This window comes from Melanostigma gelatinosum, assembly GCF_949748355.1.
Source record: "Melanostigma gelatinosum genome assembly, chromosome: 3".
In the NCBI taxonomy this organism is placed as follows: Eukaryota; Metazoa; Chordata; class Actinopteri; order Perciformes; family Zoarcidae; genus Melanostigma; species Melanostigma gelatinosum.
In genome coordinates, this window is record NC_136636.1 from 30,028,109 (window position 1) to 30,050,550 (window position 22,442).

A 22,442-nucleotide genomic window follows, 5' to 3' on the forward strand; every position below is an offset into this window, starting at 1 on the left:
CAGTGTCTGACGGTCACAGAACTGAATGGCAGCATCAACCAGAGTCCTCGCGCCGTCCGACGGTCGCGGACGTTCTCGGCCGTGCAGGCCGGAGTCCCGCCGGCACCCCGACGTGCATGCACCCCGACGTGCATATTGCGAGGGCCCGCTCATCGCTGCTCGCAGCTTTAATTAGGGCCCGAGCACCGACGTAGTCGGAGCGGAGGACCTATTGAAACCGCTATGTTTATTATTCTTATTATTTTATGTGTTTCGTCGCAAAAAGGAGGTGCTTGGGATATTGGGAAGTTTGTGAAATTTGGCACGCAAGCCAGAATTTGCGAAAATTGCAGTCTGATTGGGGTGTCCAGCTGCGGTATGAAATATTGGCTCGCTAGCGCCCCCTATTGAGTAGCCCCGACATCAGGTTTCACCCAGCTGTATGAAAGTTGGTAGGTATGTGGAACGTGATGAGACGCACAAAAAATCCTCTTGGCCGTTTTCTCTAAACCAAACAGGAAGTCGGCCATTTTTGCTTTTATGACGTTTTTTGACCGTTTCAAGGCGTCATACTTTAACGAACTCCTCCCAGAGATTTGACCCGATTGACTTCAGATTCGGCTAGTCTGCTCTTGAGACCTTGGCAGTGAAAAGTTACTCAAAGATCAAAAAGTTATCGAACTATGTGGCCGTGGCGTGGCGTCAAAGAAACACCATTCGCCACGAAACAGGAAGTTGTTGTCACTCGGCCGTACATTGTCGAATCTGCTCAAAATCTCTCATATGTCATAACATCCTGACCCGGAACACATCTATATGATAATTTTGAATCAAACTGATAGCGCCACCTAGTGGCAACCGGAAGTTGTACGCTGCGTACTTTGACATCCTGCTCCTCACAGATTAATCAGATCCCTCTCAAATGTTGTCAAACAAGCCTTAAGACCTTGATAATGCTTCGTTGTGAAGATTGTAAGAAGTTACTGAAGGGCGGCGACGTGGCGGCTCGGCGAATTTCGATCCTTCGCCATGAACGAATAAACTGATGTATCTCGACTCCACATCATCAGATCTTTACCAGATTTCACATGCTTGATTAGACTCCAGGCCTGAAGACATCTGCAGGCCAATTTTGAATCATAGTCATAGCGCCACCTACTGGTAACAGGAAGTTAAAGTCTTGATACTTTGGCTTGTTTCTCTCAGTAGGTAAATCAAATCAATATCAAATTAGTTCCACACAAATACAAGAAGTTCATAATGCCAGATCATGAAGTTTTTGATGTTTCGTCGAACGCCGTTGCCGTGGCGATGCGGTCTTCGCCGTTAACAACGAAGGTCATTTTGACAGGCTAAAAATGCTCGAAACATAAGCAAACTTGGCAAGTAGATTACAAGGCCGAAATGTAGTTAGGGAATATGATTTTATTGGTTCAGAGTGGCAAATCGGCTCAATAGCGCCCCCTACAAAATTTCGACGAAGCAGCCCTCGCAGTACGTTTGACCTAGATGTATGAAATTTGGTGGGAACATGTATCACATATGGACTTAAATAAAAGTATATTGGGGCCATGCTCTAAACCTGCATGCAGTGTCTGACGGTCACAGAACTAAATGGCAGCATCAGCCAGAGTCCTCGCGCCGTCCGACGGTCGCGGACGTTCTCGGCCGCGCAGGCCGGAGTCCCGCCGGCACCCCGACGTGCATATTGCGAGGGCCCGCCCATCGCTGCTCGCAGCTTTAATTATTCTTATTTTTAGTGTTTCGTCGCAAAAAGGAGGTGCTTGGGATATTGGGACGTTTGTGAAATTTGGCACGCAAGCCAGAATTTGCGAAAATTGCAGTCTGATTGGGGTGTCCAGCTGCGGTATGAAATATTGGCTCGCTAGCGCCCCCTATTGAGTAGCCCCAACATCAGGATTCACCCAGCTGTATGAAATTTGGTAGGTATGTGGAACGTGATGAGACGCACAAAAAATCCTCTTGGCCGTTTTCTCTAAACCAAACAGGAAGTCGGCCATTTTTGCTTTTATGACGGTTTTTGACCGTTTCAAGGCGTCATACTTTAACGAACTCCTCCCAGAGATTTGACCCGATTGACTTCAGATTCGGCTAGTCTGCTCTTGAGACCTTGGCAGTGAAAAGTTACTCAAAGATCAAAAAGTTATCGAACTATGTGGCCGTGGCGTGGCGTCAAAGAAACACCATTCGCCACGAAACAGGAAGTTGTTGTAACTCGGCCGTACATTGTCGAATCCGCTCAAAATCTCTCATATGTCATAACATCCTGACCCGGAACACATCTGTATGATAATTTTGAATCAAACTGATAGCGCCACCTAGTGGCAACCGGAAGTTGCACGCTTCGTACTTTGACATCCTGCTCCTCACAGATTCATCAGATCCCTCTCAAATCTTGTCAAACAAGCCTTAAGACCTTGATAATGCTTCATTGTGAAGATTGTAAGAAGTTACTGAAGGGCGGCGACGTGGCGGCTCGGCGAATTTCGATCCTTCGCCATGAACGAATAAACTGATGTATCTTGACTCCACATCATCAGATCTTTACCAGATTTCACGTGTTTGATTAGACTCCAGGCCTGAAGACATCTGCAGGCCAATTTTGAATCATAGTCATAGCGCCACCTACTGGTAACAGGAAGTTAAAGTCTTTATACTTTGGCTTGTTTCTCTTAGTAGGTAAATCAAATCAATATCAAATTTGTTCCACACAAATACAAGAAGTTCATAATGCCAGATCATGAAGCTTTTAATGTTTCGTCGAACGCCGTTGCCGTGGCGATGCAGTGTTCGCCGTTAACAACGAAGGTCATTTTGAGAGGCTAAAAATGCTCGAAACATAAGCAAACTTGGCAAGTAGATTACAAGGCCGAAATGTAGTTAGGGAATATGATTTTATTGGTTCAGAGTGGCAAATCGGCTCAATAGCGCCCCCTACAAAATTTCGACGAAGGAGCCCTCGCAGTACGTTTGACCTAGATGTATGAAATTTGGTGGGAACATGTATCACATATGGACTTAAATAAAAGTATATTGGAGCCATGCTCTAAACCTGCATGCAGTGTCTGACGGTCACAGAACTAAATGGCAGCATCAGCCAGAGTCCTCGCGCCGTCCGACGGTCGCGGACGTTCTCGGCCGCGCAGGCCGGAGTCCCGCCGGCACCCCGACGTGCATATTGCGAGGGCCCGCCCATCGCTGCTCGCAGCTTTAATTATTATTATTATTTTATGTGTTTCGTCGCAAAAAGGAGGTGCTTGGGATATTGGGAATGTTGTGAAATTTGGCACGCAAGCCAGAATTTGCGAAAATTGCAGTCTGATTGGGGTGTCCAGCTGCGGTATGAAATATTGGCTCGCTAGCGCCCCCTATTGAGTAGCCCCAACATCAGGATTCACCCAGCTGTATGAAATTTGGTCGGTATGTGGAACGTGATGAGACGCACAAAAAATCCTCTTGGCCGTTTTGTCTAAACCAAACAGGAAGTCGGCCATTTTTGCTTTTATGACGTTTTTTGACCGTTTCAAGGCGTCATACTTTAACGAACTCCTCCCAGAGATTTGACCCGATTGATTTCAGATTCGGCTAGTCTGCTCTTGAGACCTTGGCAGTGAAAAGTTACTCAAAGATCAAAAAGTTATCGAACTATGTGGCCGTGGCGTGGCGTCAAAGAAACACCATTCGCCACGAAACAGGAAGTTGTTGTAACTCGGCCGTACATTGTCGAATCTGCTCAAAATCTCTCATATGTCATAACATCCTGACCCGGAACACATCTATATGATAATTTAGAATCATAGTGATAGCGCCACCTAGTGGCAACCGGAAGTTGTACGCTGCGTACTTTGACATCCTGCTCCTCACAGATTAATCAGATCCCTCTCAAATGTTGTCAAACAAGCCTTAAGACCTTGATAATGCTTCGTTGTGAAGATTGTAAGAAGTTACTGAAGGGCGGCGACGTGGCGGCTCGGCGAATTTCGATCCTTCGCCATGAACGAATAAACTGATGTAACTCGACTCCACATCATCGGATCTTTACCAGATTTCACGTGTTTGATTAGACTCCAGGCCTGAAGACATCTGCAGGCCAATTTTGAATCATAGTCATAGCGCCACCTACTGGTAACAGGAAGTTAAAGTCTTGATACTTTGGCTTGTTTCTCTCAGTAGGTAAATCAAATCAATATCAAATTTGTTCCACACAAATACAAGAAGTTCATAATGCCAGATCATGAAGTTTTTGATGTTTCGTCGAACGCCGTTGCCGTGGCGATGCAGTCTTCGCCGTTAACAACGAAGGTCATTTTGAGAGGCTAAAAATGCTCGAAACATAAGCAAACTTGGAAAGTAGATTAGAAGGCCGAAATGTAGTTATGGAATATGATTTTATTGGTTCAGAGTGGCAAATCGGCTCAATAGCGCCCCCTACAAAATTTCGAAGAAGCAGCCCTCGCAGTATGTTTGACCTAGATGTATGACATTTGGTAGGAACATGTATCACATATGGACTTAAATAAAAGTCTCTTGGGGCCATGCGCTAAACCCAACCGGAAGTCCGCCATTTTGCATTTCTTATGAATTTCTAGTGTCGTTTTTGTCATTTCCAGGCCCTGCACTTTAACGAACTCCTCCTAGGGAATTAATCAGATCAACTTCAAATTTGGTCGGTACAGTCTAAAGACCTTTGTGATGAAAAGTTACTCAAAGCTTGTTGTTTCGTGAAAAGCTGTTGCCGTGGCGACGCATTCTTCGCCGTTAACAACGAAGGTCATTTTGAGAGGCTAAAAATGCTCGAAACATAAGCAAACTTGGCAAGTAGATTACAAGGCGGAAAGGTAGTTATGGAATATGATTTTATTGGTTCAGAGTGGCACATCGGCTCAATAGCGCCCCCTACAAAATTTCAACGAAGCAGCCCTCGCAGTACATTTCACCTAGATGTATGAAATTTGGTAGGAACATCTATCACATATGGACTTAAATAAAAGTATATTGGGGCCATGCTCTAAACCTGCATGCAGTGTCTGACGGTCACAGAACTGAATGGCAGCATCGGCCAGAGTCTTCGCGGCGTCCGACGGTCGCGGACGTTCTCGGCCGCGCAGGCCGGAATCCCGCCGGCACCCCGACGTGCATATTGCGAGGGCCCGCTCATCGCTGCTCGCAGCTTTAATTTCTCTTAATCTTCTTTCCTTTACACACACATAGTTTTCCCTCACCTACTTTCTGTCTTGCCTTGTACCAAAAACAAGCTCTTTATTACACTTCCAGTTGTTAACTGTTGCTATTTGGAATGATTACACAATGTGTATGTGTGTGTGTTGTGTTGAACACGGTGGAGATTTTGCGAAGTCGTGATGTCTCTACCAGCAAAGCCGTTGTTTAAATCAGGCATATGACTCTGAGGCTCTTATAATATTGCACCGGGTAGACAGACAGGTTTGTGTTGTGCAAAACCCCTGTTGCACTGATGTGTACGGGTGGGCGCACACTCATTCACACACACACACACACACACACCCTCACCCCCCCCCAGGCGGGCTCCTCAGTTCAGGGGAAGTCCAAGAGTTGAGCCAGCAGAATTACACAAAGAACGGCCATGAAGAGGTGGGGGCCAAATTGCACGCACAAGGCCACCAGGAGGCCTGGGGGAGTTTGAGGAAGAGACCTCGTTAATCATTAGTCTAGAGAAGAAAGAAGGGAGAATCCCAGCCGAATTCAAAAAGACGGAGTCAGCCGTTCCAGGAAAAAACTATAGGGCGGTCAGCTCAGTAGGTTAGCCTGAGGGTACATATAAATAAACTTAGCCTTGACAGTGGCGTCGCTAAAAATGCTGAGGAGCTCATATGGACCACGAAGGCAGACCTGGCTTTCAAAGATTACGCTGAAGTAAGGGTTTTTGTGTCATCAATCAAGTGATGTGAAGGGTAAGAATACGCTTGAAGCTAGCGATCTGAGGCCCGGATGAGTATAAATACCAGCAGTTTTGAAACAGCAAAAAACACTTGGAGAAGAAGTTGGGAGGAGGTCTGAGTTCTGAGTTGGAAGGAGTCGCGAATCCTGTGCGGGCTTCGGCCTGCACGGAGGTGAAACTTTAACTTTTTGCAGATCACCGGACTTTGAGAGTCAGAATTTTTAAGGACAAATAGAAGATTTTTTGAAGTCTAGTCAGGAGAGAAAGCTCACTCTGTCCAGTCCTGCGCTGGGTGAATCATTAACTTTTTCCTCCGTAGGCTACACAGCTACACAGTCTGCTGGCTGAGTCAGTGCTTTTTACAGATCCTTTGTCTGTAAACTGCTCTGAAGGGGTTTTTGAATACTTAAGTGATTTTTCTTATATTTTTCAGTTAACTATTTTCTCTCTGTATTTTGGACCAAGAGACTACACTTTGATTTAAATGCAAATAAATAAATAACGAATTAGTTTCTTCGACCAAGTCCTTTTCTTCATATTTTCTTGAGAAGCCAGCCCTGGAAAGGGGTTACGCCTCAGATGATCCCCTTCATCCCCTGAGGTAAGTTGTGTTTGATCCAGCTCGGTACATTACTGATGGCATTCTTGAAATGCCCAAACCACACTGATACTTATTCTAATAATAAAAAAAAATAAAAATTAATAATTATTGATTTTTCAATTTTTTATTATCGGATTAAAACATCGTGAGGGGTCACCCCCCAGATATCACGTAACAGTTGATGGGGTAAGTTAGAAACTATTTCTAGTTTGTCACAGTTAAACTGTTTCTACATCCCTTGGGTTACTTTATAGTTCAGTGTTTCACTTTATCAGCTGTACGAGTGTGGAAGTTTGAGTCTGTCCGTTTATCCCGATTCCTATTGGCTAACTCCCAGGAGTGTATTCTGTCTGTCTGGCTTTCTGTCCCTGAGTTTACTAACACATTCAATGACTGTCAGTTATTGTTTAATCCCTGCTATGATAATCCTTCAGTATAAACGTTAAACTTCTGCAACTTTGCAACTTTGGCAAAGCTTCATGTCTCAAATTCTACTTCTAGCTGCTTATCCTAAAACACTTTATGCTTATCTTAATTATGCATTTCCAAAACACTTATGATTATGACTAATTATGAAATACTTAAAACTGGCAACAGGAACCCCCCCCCTGCCTCCCCCGAAAGAAAGAAACTAAATATTTGACTTACCTAATTTATTTGCGTTTATTTAATTTCAGCTTGGTGTGAGAGTGTTTTACTGCATTTTGCAGTCTTTACTGTCATGCGAGTGTCTGTCCTCACTCTCTCTTCTTTGTGTTTTACCGAGGGTGGGGCTCCGCACCAGAAAGCATTCAGTCTGCTAACTTGTTGCTCTCGCCACTGATAAAGTGCGACAGGGATGGTGTGTTTGTGTAGACCAACCCCAGCTGTTAGCATCGCCCTGGTTCCCTAAACAAAAAGCCAATGGGATTCTTCCATTCGATTTTGGGTTATTGCAGAAAATAAGCTCTGTGGCAAACACAAATTTATGATCATTTAGTTTTGTGTCATTTTGTGTAGCAAGATAATGAACACCACTTTTTAAGTCTCTTGCGTGACTACAATCGGCAGGAGTAAAACGCTAACGTTAGACTATAAACCAACTGCACCATCACATTACAGTATACACAACAAGGCTGTGATGGCGTAATGGCGTTTTGTTGTCTCATTTAGCCATTTCTTAGCAACCGACACATACAAGCTTCAAAATACACAAGTGGGATACTCACTGACATATTTTATATCATAGAACAAAAAGTTAAATTCAACTTTCTTTTGGAAAGAGGGCAGAATTAGGAGAAATGATACCTTCAGTGCAGAGATGCATTAAACAGGGCAGTACTGCCTCTAAAAGCAGCCACAACACTCCTTTTGGTTGGAGGCAAGAAATATCTTGGAGCATTGTCACTTTGGTCTTTACCCAAGAAGAAGTTGGTGTCCTCATGTCACCATGAGTGAATGGACAGCACCTTAACACAGCCACCAATAGGAGACTGAATGATAGTCACTTTCAAATAAATTCATACATCAGGTTACCATGTGTTGCTTCAGTCCAAGAGGAGCTGTTGTTCTAAAGCAGGGGTCTCAAACTCATCTTCACTCCGGGCCACATCAGCATCACAGTCGCCCTCAAAGGGCCGGTTGTAAATGTGAGACTGTGTAAATGTAACTACGCCTAACATATTGGTAAATAACTGTCTCTGCATTTGATTATTGTTTATTCAAGTGTAAAAATATTGTACATGCAGTTATATAAATGTAAACATATATTTAAGCACATTTCTGTTATTATAACTTAAATCCTTTTAATTTAGGGTTAAGAAACCCACATTACTCTATCAAAGCTCAAACTATTAAAGAAAATATCAAAGACAAATATCAAACAAGTTATTACATTAACTTTGTTCAAAGCTTAAAATCCTTTCAAGGGTGCGTTTGCACAATCCCACGTGAAGTATTTCATGTGTTGTAAAGACACGTTTAAAGTCTTCAATGTACTCACAACACATTTCCATGTCAAATGTACAGTAACCAGCCAAAGAGCTGCTTCTGTGTTTAAGTATCTCATCATTATGACTTTCTATTTCATAATTTTGACTTTCTAACATAGTTATGACTTTCTATCTCATAACTTCGACTATGGGGATATTTTTATTATCAAGTCTAACATTTTTTTTTTTTTTGCTGGCGGATTCGCGGGCCACATACAATGACGTGGCGGGCCGGGAGTTTGAGACCCCTGTTCTAAAGGAAGCAGTGCAGTTCTCCTGGGCCACTGGAAGTGAGCAGCAGGGACAGGTCAAGCAGCCAGTCCCTGTCACCTAGTGCAGTGATTCTTAACCATGGGGCCCATGATTGGGCCGCGAGCGTCACCTAGAGGGCCGCAAAAAACTTTCAGTTTTGCACCTGTGGGCCGCGAGGGCCGCGGGACCGCATAGGTTATCAATTGAAGACACCAGAGATATCACTGTTATCCATGAGACGCTCAGTTACAATACAGCTTCCCACCACCTGGTGGTGGTAATGCGTCAGTCAGTTGTTTAACAAGCTGCAATAAGCAGAAGAAGACACTCAGCTAGCCGCTAGCCTGTAGCGAAAGTTATGGATAAGTTATTAAAAAGAAAAAATGAAGACGACAGTGGTACCATACCCCCCAAAAGTCTAAATGTGTGCGCAAGTACAACCCTGACTTTCTTAAGTACGGCTTTGTGAACGGAGGCAACGAGGCAGAGCCGAGGGCTCAGTGTGTGGAATGTGAGCTAATGCTATCAAACGAAGCACTGAAGCCTTCAAAAATAAAGCGACACCAAGCGACGAAACATCCAACGCTCGTGGGAAAGCCTGTTGGGCTTCTTGTTGTGTATGCAGGTTTACATACACATGATAATAAATGTCTTTGTGATCATCACATTCTATCATCTCATTTATTTAACAAGGGTTTTGCCTGTTCAACACCGGCATCCTCGATCCCCTCCCCTTCCGTTCCTACGGCTTGCTTACGCAAACTACGTCACAAAACATGTCCGTGTTTGGTATCCCAGCATGCCCAAAATCCTCATCTTTGCAAAGAAAACATCGATTTTCTTTAATTTCTCATGGAATTTTCATAAAAGGAGCCCACACACACACTGTCCAAAGTCGCCATAACCGCTGCAAGTCATATCTTGCAGCATTTCGATGGAAAAAGACACATTACAGACCCGACAACGTGCTAGCGGATGTTACCATGGAGCTACTGCCTTCAGAAAACGCTAGTACTTATAGTACAAACCTTATCCTCCTCTTCCATAAGCCGTCAACCAACGTTTGCGTAACTGAGCTATTCTCATTCTCGTTCATGCGCTCGGTCGCAGCCATTAAGCACAGCAAGTCCGCTACTCACACACCATGTCTTCGACCATATATACGTAGTTTTTGCAATTTGCAAAGGCTAAAAATAAAAGGAAAATAATATAAAATCAAAATATAAAGGGAGAAACACCTTTAGTGTGTCAGAATATCATGTGGTTACCATGTGTCCATTTGGGTCTCCAAATGTCCTTTTAGAGCTCCGCCTGGATCTCTTCATGGAAGAAACACTGTAGAATGGTCATACTTTGTCCAATCTTCTTCAAATTTGAGGCAGTTGTTCACTGATAGTGTAGTTACAGCCCTATACTGTCCTTTACCTGTACAGATACAGCCACCGGCAGTTATTTATACTGAAAGATACCTTTTTATTTTATGCGGACAAAAATCTTAAATTTTTACTGACTCCAAAGGCCCACTGCTCTGTTTCTGTATGACCGACAGGTTTTCTGACACTTGTGATGCATATAGTCAGAGTGGTTCAGAAGCTACAGACATTTTAATTTGGGTATGTCATTTTAGGCTGTTTTGCTCCAAAATAGGGGTGGAGTTGAACAGGTAACAATGTAGTTATTGAATACAAATCAAACCAAGAGTGAGATCAATTAGTTAAACTAATCGTGTTAATATCTGAATGGGCCCCGGGACACTTTGTACTTGAAAAGTTGGGCCCCGAGATCAAAAAGGTTAAGAATCTCTGATATAGAGGATGTAACTGCCTCCATTATCATATTTAGTATGCATCATGTCGCACAGCCATGTGAGTAAATAGAATGAAAATATATTCGTTTTTCCCCCTGATTAAGGAAATTATATCAAATCCCAGTAAACCTTAGCTAACAAGTATGTGTTTCCAAATCCAGGAGAGAAGAGGTTGTGGAGGGTCTGGGGGAGGGGGGGAGGCGTGACAGCAGTCTTGGCAGTCTCTAAGCGGTTCATGCAGCATGTTGGATTTGGATGCTGTGGCTTTGCTGTAGTTTGGGTTATCCACAAGAAGCTGTTCCTCTCTGTCTTAAACGTAGCACCTTTACCGATGACTCAGGAAAACAACTGAAATCTCTGAACATTTGAATTGTTTGAGAAAGCTGCAGTTTGATTTTGTATTGCAAGTCATTTGAAGTATGTACAATAATGTTTTATCATGACATTAGCAGTAAATGCTGTTGATTCTGTGTGTAGTCACCACCAGGCTGTTGCTGTTGTAGTGGTGGTTGCAACGTTGTAGTAGCAATTTCAGCATGTACGTTTTCATGAAAAATAGGCTGGAAGATGTGTTGGTTGACCGCCTTAAACCAGCACACCTGGACCTGGACCAACCGGTAAGGTTGGCCGAACCCCCACGCCGGGGGTGGCCTCGTACCCTCCTACCACACCGCGACAAGACCCGGAGGTTTCCTTCGACGGTGGTCCTGCCTCCTGCTCCAGAAGCACGGAGTCGGGCTGGTCGGTTGATTTGGGCCCCGAGACATTAAGGGTTTTGACTAGGGGTGTAACGGTTCACAAAATCCACGGTTGGGTTGGGTACGATACAGTGGAGCCACGGTTCGGTACGTTTCGGTACAGTCGAAAACTATAAATGCCAGAGAAATGTACTTGATTTTAAAATATATTTATTCATTACAACTAACATCATGAAGTTATTCTTTGACTTTGAACAATGATGGAACTATACCTGAGTGACTCATCTTCTGGGGTGTCTTCTTAGCAACACATAAGCATAAAAAACTAAAACTGCTCCTTAATGTATTGTAACATCTTGTATTGTTACTTACATGTCGCAAAAGAGATTTTTAATCTCAATGGGACTACCTGGTTAAATAAATAAAAAATATATCTATATTTTTTTTATTCAAACGCATTCGGTTCGTCATTCGTACCGAACCGCGAGCCTCGCACCGAACGGTTCAATACGAATAGGCGTATCGTTACACCCCTAGTTTTGACTAATCTCTAGTTTTAGTGAATTCTGGGAGGACGCATGTAGGGGACGAAAGGACTGAATTCACGGGTGCCCTTTAAGAGAAGGGGCGTAACCCTGGTGACAAGAGGGGTTAAAGGGTAGAAGGAAGGAAGTGTGGGTTATGTGTTTTGGATGGAAATAAACGGCCACAAGTTGTGCAGCCAAAAGGAATACCTGCTTACTCGTTTGTTTCCACGCTCCTACAAGCACATCATTAGTGGTAGCAGTTGTTGCAGGGTTCATTTTAGCAGTAGCTTGCAGTGAGTCATTCAAAACGTATATGTAAACAATGAGATCACTCTGACACACGTTGACCCTCTGAACAAGTACACACCTGAGCTAGTTTACCTCACGAGAGTTAGTTTCGAGCAAGGCTGCTTGGGGTTTATAGACGAGGAGTGTTTTGAATTCTATTGCCCTTTTCTTTCTTCTGATTCAGCACAGGTGCAGGCTACTGTACTATTGTTATGACTGTGCACCAAACAAGCTTTTTGAACCACAGATATTCATCGCCCTGACAGCGCCCTGACAGCGCCCTGACAGCGCCCTGACAGCGCCCTGTAAAACACAGTGTTTGCTCATAAACTGTCTGCTCCTCCTTTGTCACAATCAGAATCTTAAAATATATAACTTTTTGGTGTCTAAACATTTGTGCATATGAAAACTGTGAGCCCTACTGCTAATCAAGGGGCGTTTGTTTGTGCTGTGAAATGAAAGAATGTGAGTCCAGCTAAATTGGGGGGTGCGTGACCAGGTGAGGCGCCGTCCATAGAACAGAAAGAGAGTGAAAGAGATTGTTTTCTTTGTTTTTAATTCAAACTTTCGGCCCTAACTCCATTACGGCCATTATAGCAGTCCACAGGAAGTGAACTAACAGAGAGATGCAGCAGCTGCTGATTTTGAGCGATGATTGTAGGGCTGCAACAACGAATCGATTAAATCGATAATAATCAATTATTAAAATAGTTTTCATTATCGATTATCGAATTTCTGCTTAGTACGTGTTGTGGAAGTCACAGATATCCCGGGAAACTAAACGCCGTCATGTCCGGTTCATAACATCGTCCAGAGGAGCTCCGTGGATTCTATCGAAGTGTATTCACTGCGTAATGATGCCGACTTGTCTTCTCAATGGAGCCCGGATGGGTCGGTGCTAGGCTATGCTAACATTGTAGCAGCTCCACATACGGCAGCGTGTATTCATTGTTTACATACACACACGTGTACACATCGTTTGGTCCGTCTCTGTTGATATGAGGTATCGTAGAGCTCTGGGTGAACACAGACGGCTACAGGATTTATTTCCTGATTCAACAACGTAAACATGTTGGAGTCCTTGATGAGGAGGAAGGATGTTCAACAGCAGAGTAAATCACTACAGAATCCTACTTTAGTTCCGTTCTGAAGTGAGGAACCTAACGTCCCTCCAGCAGCTCTTCTGGTGCTGCTGTTTACTCGTTATCCAGCTTGACAAGCATGACAAGTTAGCGTTAGCTCGTTAATAGCAGTAGTAAAGCAGGGCTGGTATAGTTTGCAAGAATAAAGACACGTTTTTATTCACTTGCCTTTTTTGGCCCATTGATTTTTCAATCTGTTGTCATGGATATATATTCTGTGCTTTGTCCCATATCAGTTATTGTTGACAAATATATTTGTGTGCTGTACTTTTTAATTTCATTTTAAAGTTATTTTATAGCGCTTGGTCATTAAGCTGTGTTTAAATGTGCTGTATGAATGAACTTAACTACAATGATGGTAATAATTTAATGAATAAGCTTCAAGTGAACTTGTGTGTGCGTCTGTGAGTGTAGTGTAGAGAACAAGTTCTGACGTTCAAACAAATCCTGTTAAGTTTTCTGATTTGAATTTTTCTTTATTTTTTATAAATAATTTATTGTTCTGACAGCTCAGGTCCCTTTAAACAAAAATATACATATTTTTGTGCACATGTATGTTTTTTTGTGTTTGTCCATTTTTTTATTTATTTTTTATTATTACTTTAACAGCTCAGGGATGTTCAAGGAGCAACCTGTTGCACTTTCTGAAGATCAGTTCTGTTTTTGAATAAAGGGTTGGAAATTAATGCTTTTTTTGTTTTTTGATTTGTTTTATCCGATTAATCGATTAATCGAAAAAATAATCACCCGATTAATCGATTATTAAAATAATCGTTCGTTGCAGCCCTAGATGATTCTGAATGTTCTGAAATAAATGTAGAGAAATAGTGCTTTATTAAGTTTCGTTTGAACAGTTAGCACCTAGGTGTGAATTTTTGATACATTCCGTGACTTTTTCACTTGACTCCCAGGATACTACCCCCGTCCGTCCGTCCGGCCGTCCGTCCGTCACACTGGAACAAATGCCACGTCACAAATAAGTGCTAATAATGAGCTTACATTAGTTGACACTTCATGACTGCTAGGAATTGAGTCGCTGCAGCAGCAGAGGGTATAATACATAGTGATCATCTTTTACATCATGTTGAGAATAAAACTCATGTTGAGGAGAGAACTCAGGTGAACAGACTAGATAGAGGCGTTTAGCTCAATTCAAGCAATAAGGTTTATTTGTAACAGAAGTATTATGTCCAGCAGTTAAACCTGCACGGACCTAGAAAAGTTCACTCTGTAGGAGCGAATGAAAAGCTAAAAGGCGCTTAGACAGAGTGCGCATGCGTGTTAAAGGTTCTTCTGATGGAAGCCTATTGGTTAAAGCAAAGTTGGAGGTGGATCTGTTTCTAGCTTTCAGACAGCCTGTTGGAGCTCTGGGCATCTCCGCCCACACTGGCTCACGTCCGGGACCGCCTTCTCTGGAACGTCAGTGTGTCTGCATATTGTTAACACTTAAGGTGCCGGAAAAGGGTGCAGTTCTAAGCTATGTCGAACTCTCTGTGTGAATAGATAAAGAGAACTCTTCTCCTACTCTAAGATGGCAGTTTCCGCCCTAATCTGTTGGTTTAAGTAAGTGTTTCTTTCAGGGCCACTGTATCTGTTTCTATCGTGCGAACAGGCGACGGAATGCCCTGCTCTGAGTTTTTGACCTACTTACAGTGACCTCACAACTCCGCAATATAAGCTTACAAGTATAGCGCATATTATTTAACATTGAATGAATATATTTTTATTTACAAATCCCCCTTTTCACACCTGCTAGATGTGAACTTCTTAGACTTGTGTGTCGTCGTCTAACTGGGAGTTTGTCAATGAACGCAACTCTGGTTCTTCTTCCTGGTCCCAAGACCCCTCTGGGTCAGAGGCCGGCTGGTCTCCATCCAACAGTGGATAAGCAACATATATAATTAGACGGCCTATCAAAGTTCGGAGGCAGGGGATGCAGCAACAGCCACAGGTGATGAGTATAGCTATGAAAACCGCGATGTAAACTGCTATGGCCAGAACGAGTTTGGATCTACATGCCGTTTTATGGACCAATGTTGGGGTGCTACGTCTTGTTCGGCTGTGAGTCAGATTCGGGGATGGACAGGGAAAAGGGGCAGTTGAATGAGATGGGTGCTGGTGTGTCTGATACTTGGTTTCTAGTCCCCAGATCAGGAGGGCAACTAGTATGCCCATACCCACCCCCATTATAGTTTTCTTCCCACATCCCACCCCTTTCCAGGTGAAGCGCTGCCGACCTCGGTCGGTGGGGTTTGCATAAGGGTCCCCTAGACAGCGTCTAAGTTCCCGATGCATTTTCCAAATCAGTACGAATTTCTCCCAGTGTTCTGGTTGGTACCGGTGCTGGGACACAGTGTGTCAGGTGGTGCCAAGGGGCGCCTGATTTGCCCTTGACCTGGACTGAGTGTGAAGTAACCTCATTCACCTCGTACGGCCCAGTCCACCTGGGGTCAGTCCACTTGCGCTTGTGAACCTTGACCCTGACCCAATCACCTACTTGTATCTGCTTTCCAGCTGCCGCTGCTTCAGGTACTGCTCGAGTCCTCTCGATCTGCTTGGAGAGAGCTTCAGTAAGAGAAATTAGGGCACTCATATAGTCAGACATTTCAATCTGCTGTACATCCAGAGGTTGTATATGACCTCGATCTCTGGGTGGACCTGGCATCGGCCGGCCAGTCATGATCTCGTGTGGGGAGAGATGTGTTTCTCCCCCTTTTCCGGACCTCATGGCCATAAGGGCCAGGGGCAGGGCCTCAACCCATGTTAATTTGAGCCCGCGCAAACTTTGGCAATTTTGGCCTTAAGGGTCTGATTCGCTTGTTCCACCAGGCCCTGAGATTGCGGGTGATAGACTGACCCGAATCGGTGTGTGATTCCCAGAAATTGCTCTACCTGTGCGAGCATGGTGTTGCTAAAGTGTGATCCGTTATCGGAGCGGATGCATCTCGGTACTCCGTAACGGGGAATCAGTTCTGTCTGCAGCCACTTTACAACTGTCTGCGCGTCTTCTCTCTTGGTGGGAATTGCTTCCACCCATCTTGAAAATCTGTTTACCATTACCAAGATGTACCTCTTTCCCTGTTCTCTGGTCATATCTGTATAATCTATGCTGATGTCTTGGAAACAGGCTGAGGGCACGGGATAAGATCCCATCGGTGTCTTGAATGGTTTTCTTGGGTTGTGATTGCCACAAATTTGATATTCATCGCAGAAGAGGAAAGATATCGCTTCCATGTGCGGATGCCACCATAGTTGTTTTAAATTGTCCAATGTCCGTTTCTTTCCCTCGTGTGTAGGTCCGTGGGCCCCTGGTAGGAGTGCTGCACACAGTTCTGCTGAGGCAACCACTCTGCCGTCGTGGGCTCTCCACAGACCTTCTTTGTCTTTTGAGGCTCCTTTTTGTGTCCATTCGGACCATTCATAAGGTCCTGCTTTCTTTTGATGATCTTTGATGTGCTCGATGGTGAGCTCAAGTGGACCGGATGTTGGCTTTATAACCATTTGGAGAGGTGTGTAGCCTCCAGTTTTCTTGGCTGCTCTGTCTGCCGCGTCATTACCGGCACTGATTCATGATCTGATTGTGTCATGTCCTTTGCATTTCATGATGGCCACCCCCTTTGGTAGTTGGATTGTTTCTACCAGCCTTCTCATAGCTGCTTCGTGTTTTATGGGGTGGTCATTTGAAGTGGTGAAGTTGCATCTTCGCCATACAGGGCCATCGATGTGGGCCGCTCCATGGGCGTAAGCCGAGTCTGTGAAGATATTTACAATTTTGTCCGTGCTCCACTTCAGAGCCTGAATCAGTGCTTCCACTTCCGCTAGTTGTGCTGAAGCGGGTTGTGGCAGTATCCCTGACTCCACTGTTTGGTGATAGCCTTCACTCTTCTGTTCCACCACTGCATAGGATGCAATGTTCCCTTCTTCTCCTTTGTAGCAGCAACCATCCGTGTACAGCCAGGCTTCAGCTGTGAGGTGGGGAGTGTTCTGGAGATCCGGTCTCAATTTGTTTTCTTGTCCTGCAACTTCCTCGCACACGTGGTTGTCCATCCGTAAAGTTAGCCATCATATTTCTTGTGGCTGGCACAAAGGTGATGTGTGGCATGGTGCAAGTGTGTTGAATCTTCGTTTTCCTTGCGGCACTGAACGTGAATTCTTTACTCATCAGGAATGCCGCCACGCCATGGTGCGTGTGTACTTCCAGTGGATGGCCCATGACAATATGAGAAGTCTTTTCAATCGCTTTTGCCACTGCTGCAACATATCTTGCGCATGTGGATTGACCGTTTTCCACAGCGTCAAGTTTTGATGAATGATACATCAGTACCTGACTCTCACCCCCCTTTTTCTGGAAGAGTACAGCATTGAGTAGGCTGTCTCTTTCGGAAACATCAAGGTGGAACGGTAGGGAGTAGTCTGGGGACATGAGTGCGGCGGCATGTGCAAGTGCTTGCTTCAAGCGGGTGAAGGCTGTTTCACCCTCTGCTGTCCATGTGAGGTTGGCAGTAAGATTTCTGGTGCCCACTTCCTTCAACATCTCTCTGAGAATGGTGGTGTGGTTGGTGTAGTCTGGGATATGGGCTCGTGAGTAGCCTGTTAAGCCCAGAAATGAGAGGAGAGCGGCAACAGTGAGCAGTTGGGGATGTTGCAAGATTGCAGTACAAGTTGCTTGTCACATAGGTGTCTTCTGAGTGCATGGGGTGAGGTGTTGTGACAGCGAGTTCGTCGCGAAGTCGCTGAATGCACTCCTGATCGAAGTGTCTCTGCCGCTGGGCCTCTGCTTCCTCCTCGTTGTACGGCTGGCCTCCCACTGCTCCTTGAAGATCCTCTTCGTGTTCCCAACTGGGGACTCCTGTCATAGCTCTTTCCAATGTTTTCACCCTCTCCATCATGCCTCTCATCGCTCGCTCTGTTGAGGTGGAGCTTGTGTCGATGGTGCACCCTTTATCTAGTGCCATCTTGAATGCTCCTGTGGGCATTCCTCCTTTTACTGTTCTCACCGGTGCTTGTATAACCGGATTGTTGGAGGAGTATAGGGGAGGAACTGGAGGGAGTGCTGGATACAGGCCAGTTGAGGGCGGGGGAGGGGCCAAGGCCAGAGATGCCTGGCCCGGTTCCTGTGCAGTCTTTTCCAGACATACCGGGGCTTGTGTGGTAGGGGTGATGTCGAGTGAGGTGATGTCGAGTGACAGATGGGGCCTGGTTTTTTCTTTTCCGGTCGGCATGTCCACCTGCATCCGATCCGTCATGGCCGTTTCTAATGCCATCATCGCCACTCGGTGTTCCTCTTCTCTGTCTTTGCAGGCTTGCATCAGGGGGTTAACGAACACACGTCGTTTGGTTTGACTATTCTCTGCTGTCTGTGCGTAGGCCACTCATTTTGTCAAATCGTTGGTAAAGAGCCGGAGGTTGTTGACTGATGGAGGTAGTGGACTGGCCGCCTTCCACCATCCCTCCTCTTTCCATCGTTTCATGCAGTTATCCCAATGAATCTTGTCTCTTTTCCATGCTGTCTTGCCTCCTGTGTCTGTGAGTGCTTTTTTCAGTTTTGCATGCAGTTCTCCTGAATAGCCACCAGATGGAGCCACAGCTCCAGCCATGTATTCTTGTGCTCTTCCTTTCTTTTTTTTTCAATTCAAATTTTTCTGGATGCAGTACTCCCGAATGTCCACCAGATGGAGCCAACGCTCCTGTCAGTTTTCTGCTGTCCCTCTGACCTTGAACGAGACTCCAACTGTTCCTAGCTACAATCTTTCACCCTGCCTACAGCTGCAGCTATCTTCCTTATCTAAATTCCACTGTCACTCCCTTGAGCCTCTGTGCCTGCTCAGTCTGCCTGTGTTTTTTCGCTTTTAATTTTTTTACGAGCCCTAACCAACACAATTCTCAATAAATCTGTAATCTTTCTAACTCTACCAGTAAAACTGACACGTATATTAGTGCAAATCAGAGCCGCTCTATCTTGTCCTCAGCTGTCTTTAGTCTAACCTTTAGTGTTTGTGTTTCTGTGGTGAGTGCAAGGCTTGTGTCTCATGCTTGTGCTGCTCCACTGACCGTCAAAAACTGACAAGCACACGAACCTGGTGGAAACACTTCAACCCCAATTTCTCACCTGTCTCTAACATATGTACGCTTCACGCAATCACTCTCATCAATCATACCAAATTGAAACCATACACTGCCGTTTCTGCAATACGCACAAATCACGTATGGATCTGTTTTTATAGCGTTTTGCACGACCACGGTCCCTTGAGGAAATGGGTGCCTCCCTGAGACATTACACAGCACTCAATCGACCACACACTGCCGTATTCCACAAATAATCGCACACAGACCACATCTGGAAAGATCTATTGATCTTATTGTTTACAGTGTACGCCTTGTACGAACACGGCCCCTTGAGGAAGTGGCGATATCTTGTGCTACAATTGAATCGATGTCTTCCCAGAGTACATCTATGCTGCACACAGACCCATACACTGCCACTTCTGAAATACTCGGACATCAGACCACGTATGGATCTTCGTTACAGTGTCCGCTTTTCACGAAGCTGGTCCCTTGAGGAAATGACATTTTGCAGTCTCCACACACACTATTTTTCACATCAGCGTATTTCAACAACAATTTCTATATACTTGATCCAAACATCAGCTTGCTACGTCGCATAAATCAACAGTGTGGCCCGGGATTTAGTCTTTTCAGACCGTCATTGGTCAGCGAACCGAAGCTTTCGCCACGGCTGTGTAACCTCCGAACAGTTATCAAAACGTATGCGGTGAACACAATGTCAGCCTATGCAATTTTAGAACCGTCAGTTTCTGTCAGATCCACTCACACACATGTACATTCTATGTAAAAACCCCCACTGCTGTCATAACAATTCTGTCACAATGCTACGTAGTTTATCTTTAGCAATTTAGTCAATGCAATTCATACTCACAACCCGGTACTCCTGATCAATTCAATTTAGTACCTATAGATAATCTGCAGAATTCATTTAAATAGGCTCTGCTTACCTTTTGATTGCAGCTGCTTTGATCAGTTTCCCGAGGTGATAAGAATTGCTCCGGTCGGCAGCCGGAATCCCCAGCCTCTCGGGAAAACACCTGTTGTTTTGTCTGTGGACAGAAGAAAAAGTCCGTCACGAGATGTATCTCCTACTGATCGTTAAAACCATCCTCTGCTACCATGTTGAGAATAAAACTCATGTTGAGGAGAAAACTCAGGTGAACAGACTTAGGTTGAGGCGTTTAGCTCAATTCAAGCAATAAGGTTTATTTGTAACAGAAGTATTATGTCCAGCAGTTAAACCTGCACGGACCTAGAAAAGTTCACTCTGTAGGAGCGAATGAAAAGCTAAAAGGCGCTTAGACAGAGTGCGCATGCGTGTTAAAGGTTCTTCTGATGGAAGCCTATTGGTTAAAGCAAAGTTGGAGGCGGATCTGTTTCTAGCTTTCAGACAGCCTGTTGGAGCTCTGGGCATCTCCGCCCACACTGGCTCACGTCCGGGACCGCCTTCTCTCAGTGTGTGTGAAATGTTGATGTAACAGCATATTGTTAACACTTAAGGTGCCGGAAAGGGTGCAGTTCTAACCTATTTCGAAGTCTCTGTGTGAATAGATAAAGAGAACTCTTCTCCTACTCTAAGATGGCAGTTTCCGCCCTAATCTGGTGGTTTAAGCAAGTGTTTCTTTCAGGGCCACTGTATCTGTTTCTATCGTGCGAACAGGCGACGGAATGCCCTGCTCGGAGTTTTTGACCTACTTACAGTGACCTCACAACTCCACAATATAAGCTTACAAGTATAGCGCATATTATTTAACATTGAATGAATATATTTTTATTTACAATCACAAAGAAAATAAACATGCATATTTGGAAAACAACAGAAATGCCAAAATAATTTGTTGTAGCAAACACAAATATTCAATATTTGGAGACTGTCAATAGAAAAACAACAGAAATGTATTATGTCTGATTTACACATTACAGATCATATAAGCAGCGTGTGTAACCTTTAATGTATGCAGCAATGTTTTCTATGAATACTAATACTATGTGATGTTCACTGTATCTTTTCTTCGTGTTGCTCAGGTGGGGGGGAAGGACAATCCCGCGGTAGACCCCATAATCCACGGCCTGAAGGGAGTGGTCCATCATGGTGAGTGGCAGTCGCAGTCACACAATGATATTGACTCATAAGAGAGCCGGGACTCTTCTGGATGAATGTAAATTCATCTTGCACACAAGCTTTGAGCCCCTTTTAGCATTGTTCTGGTCTCTGGTTCAGTCCAGCCCTGGTCCTTAAATCTCACTTCACTTTGACATTTCACAAACAGACTGCTCACCAGGAATAATACGATGTATACTCATGGATGGTAAGCAACATTACGATCAATCTACAAAGGTGTACAAATGATATCGGGAAAGTCTCTTCCATTAACGTCAATACCAGTTCTGCCACTGGTGGCCAGGATATGTAGGAGACTTAAGTTATCAGGACTGTTGCTGTGCTAAAGCCTCTGTCATCAGCCACCAGGTATTCGGTACAATGGCCTTGTCGACCCACTATTACACATCCTATGTTGAAATGGAGACTTAAGTACGTCGTCAGTCCAAGATTCAGTTCTCTGTAGTCAATTGGACACACAGTGATTTTGCCCGGTCAGGCCCCTTTGCAGCAGTTAAACTGAAAAGCCTTGACTCGGCAGGTTAACCTCATTGATCTGAGGAACCGCTGCTGTCAGCCAATCAGGTTCCAGTATTCTGACGACTTCAGATTCGTTCAGCTTAACTAATTCAATTCAATTTGCTGCTGCATTTATCTGCAAACTATCACAGTATAAGAATATTCCTGTCGATGGCCATGATGTATTTGCAGACTAAACGTCCAGACATGAGTGTGGACGGGCTTCACACACTGATGTGGTAGTGGCAGTATCTCAACTGTAAATTTGCTTTGCTAATTTCCTCACTGGACTCAGGAGGGGAGTGGAATTAGCACGGTGAATTACTTCTGCGCACAAAGGCCTTATCACTCTGAGCTGTGGTGGCTTTGTGGGAGAATGTTCTCCTTTTTGTTCTTTCATTGAAAAAAACTCCAAAGGCAAAGGAGGTTACATTGAGCTCATGGGACATTGTGCTCAATATTGTTTTCTGATAAGAGTAAAACATTAACATCAACTTAAATGGAAAAAAGTCCCCTTATCTGAGTGAACGAGATGTATCCCAAAGCATTCATAC

The 22,442-nt window shown here is 44.4% G+C and overlaps 1 protein-coding gene across 1 annotated transcript in view; it reads left to right on the top strand.

The window, feature by feature from the left end:
- LOC306775047 (receptor-type tyrosine-protein phosphatase gamma-like) overlaps positions 1-22,442 on the top strand; it is a gene marked incomplete at both ends in the record, with an annotated part of 879,186 nt that overhangs the window by 683,988 nt on the left and 172,756 nt on the right. The window contains one exon of the mRNA XM_079265258.1: positions 21,294-21,360. Coding sequence (XP_079121384.1) covers positions 21,294-21,360 — 67 coding nt within the window. The remainder of the gene's footprint in view (positions 1-21,293; positions 21,361-22,442) is intronic.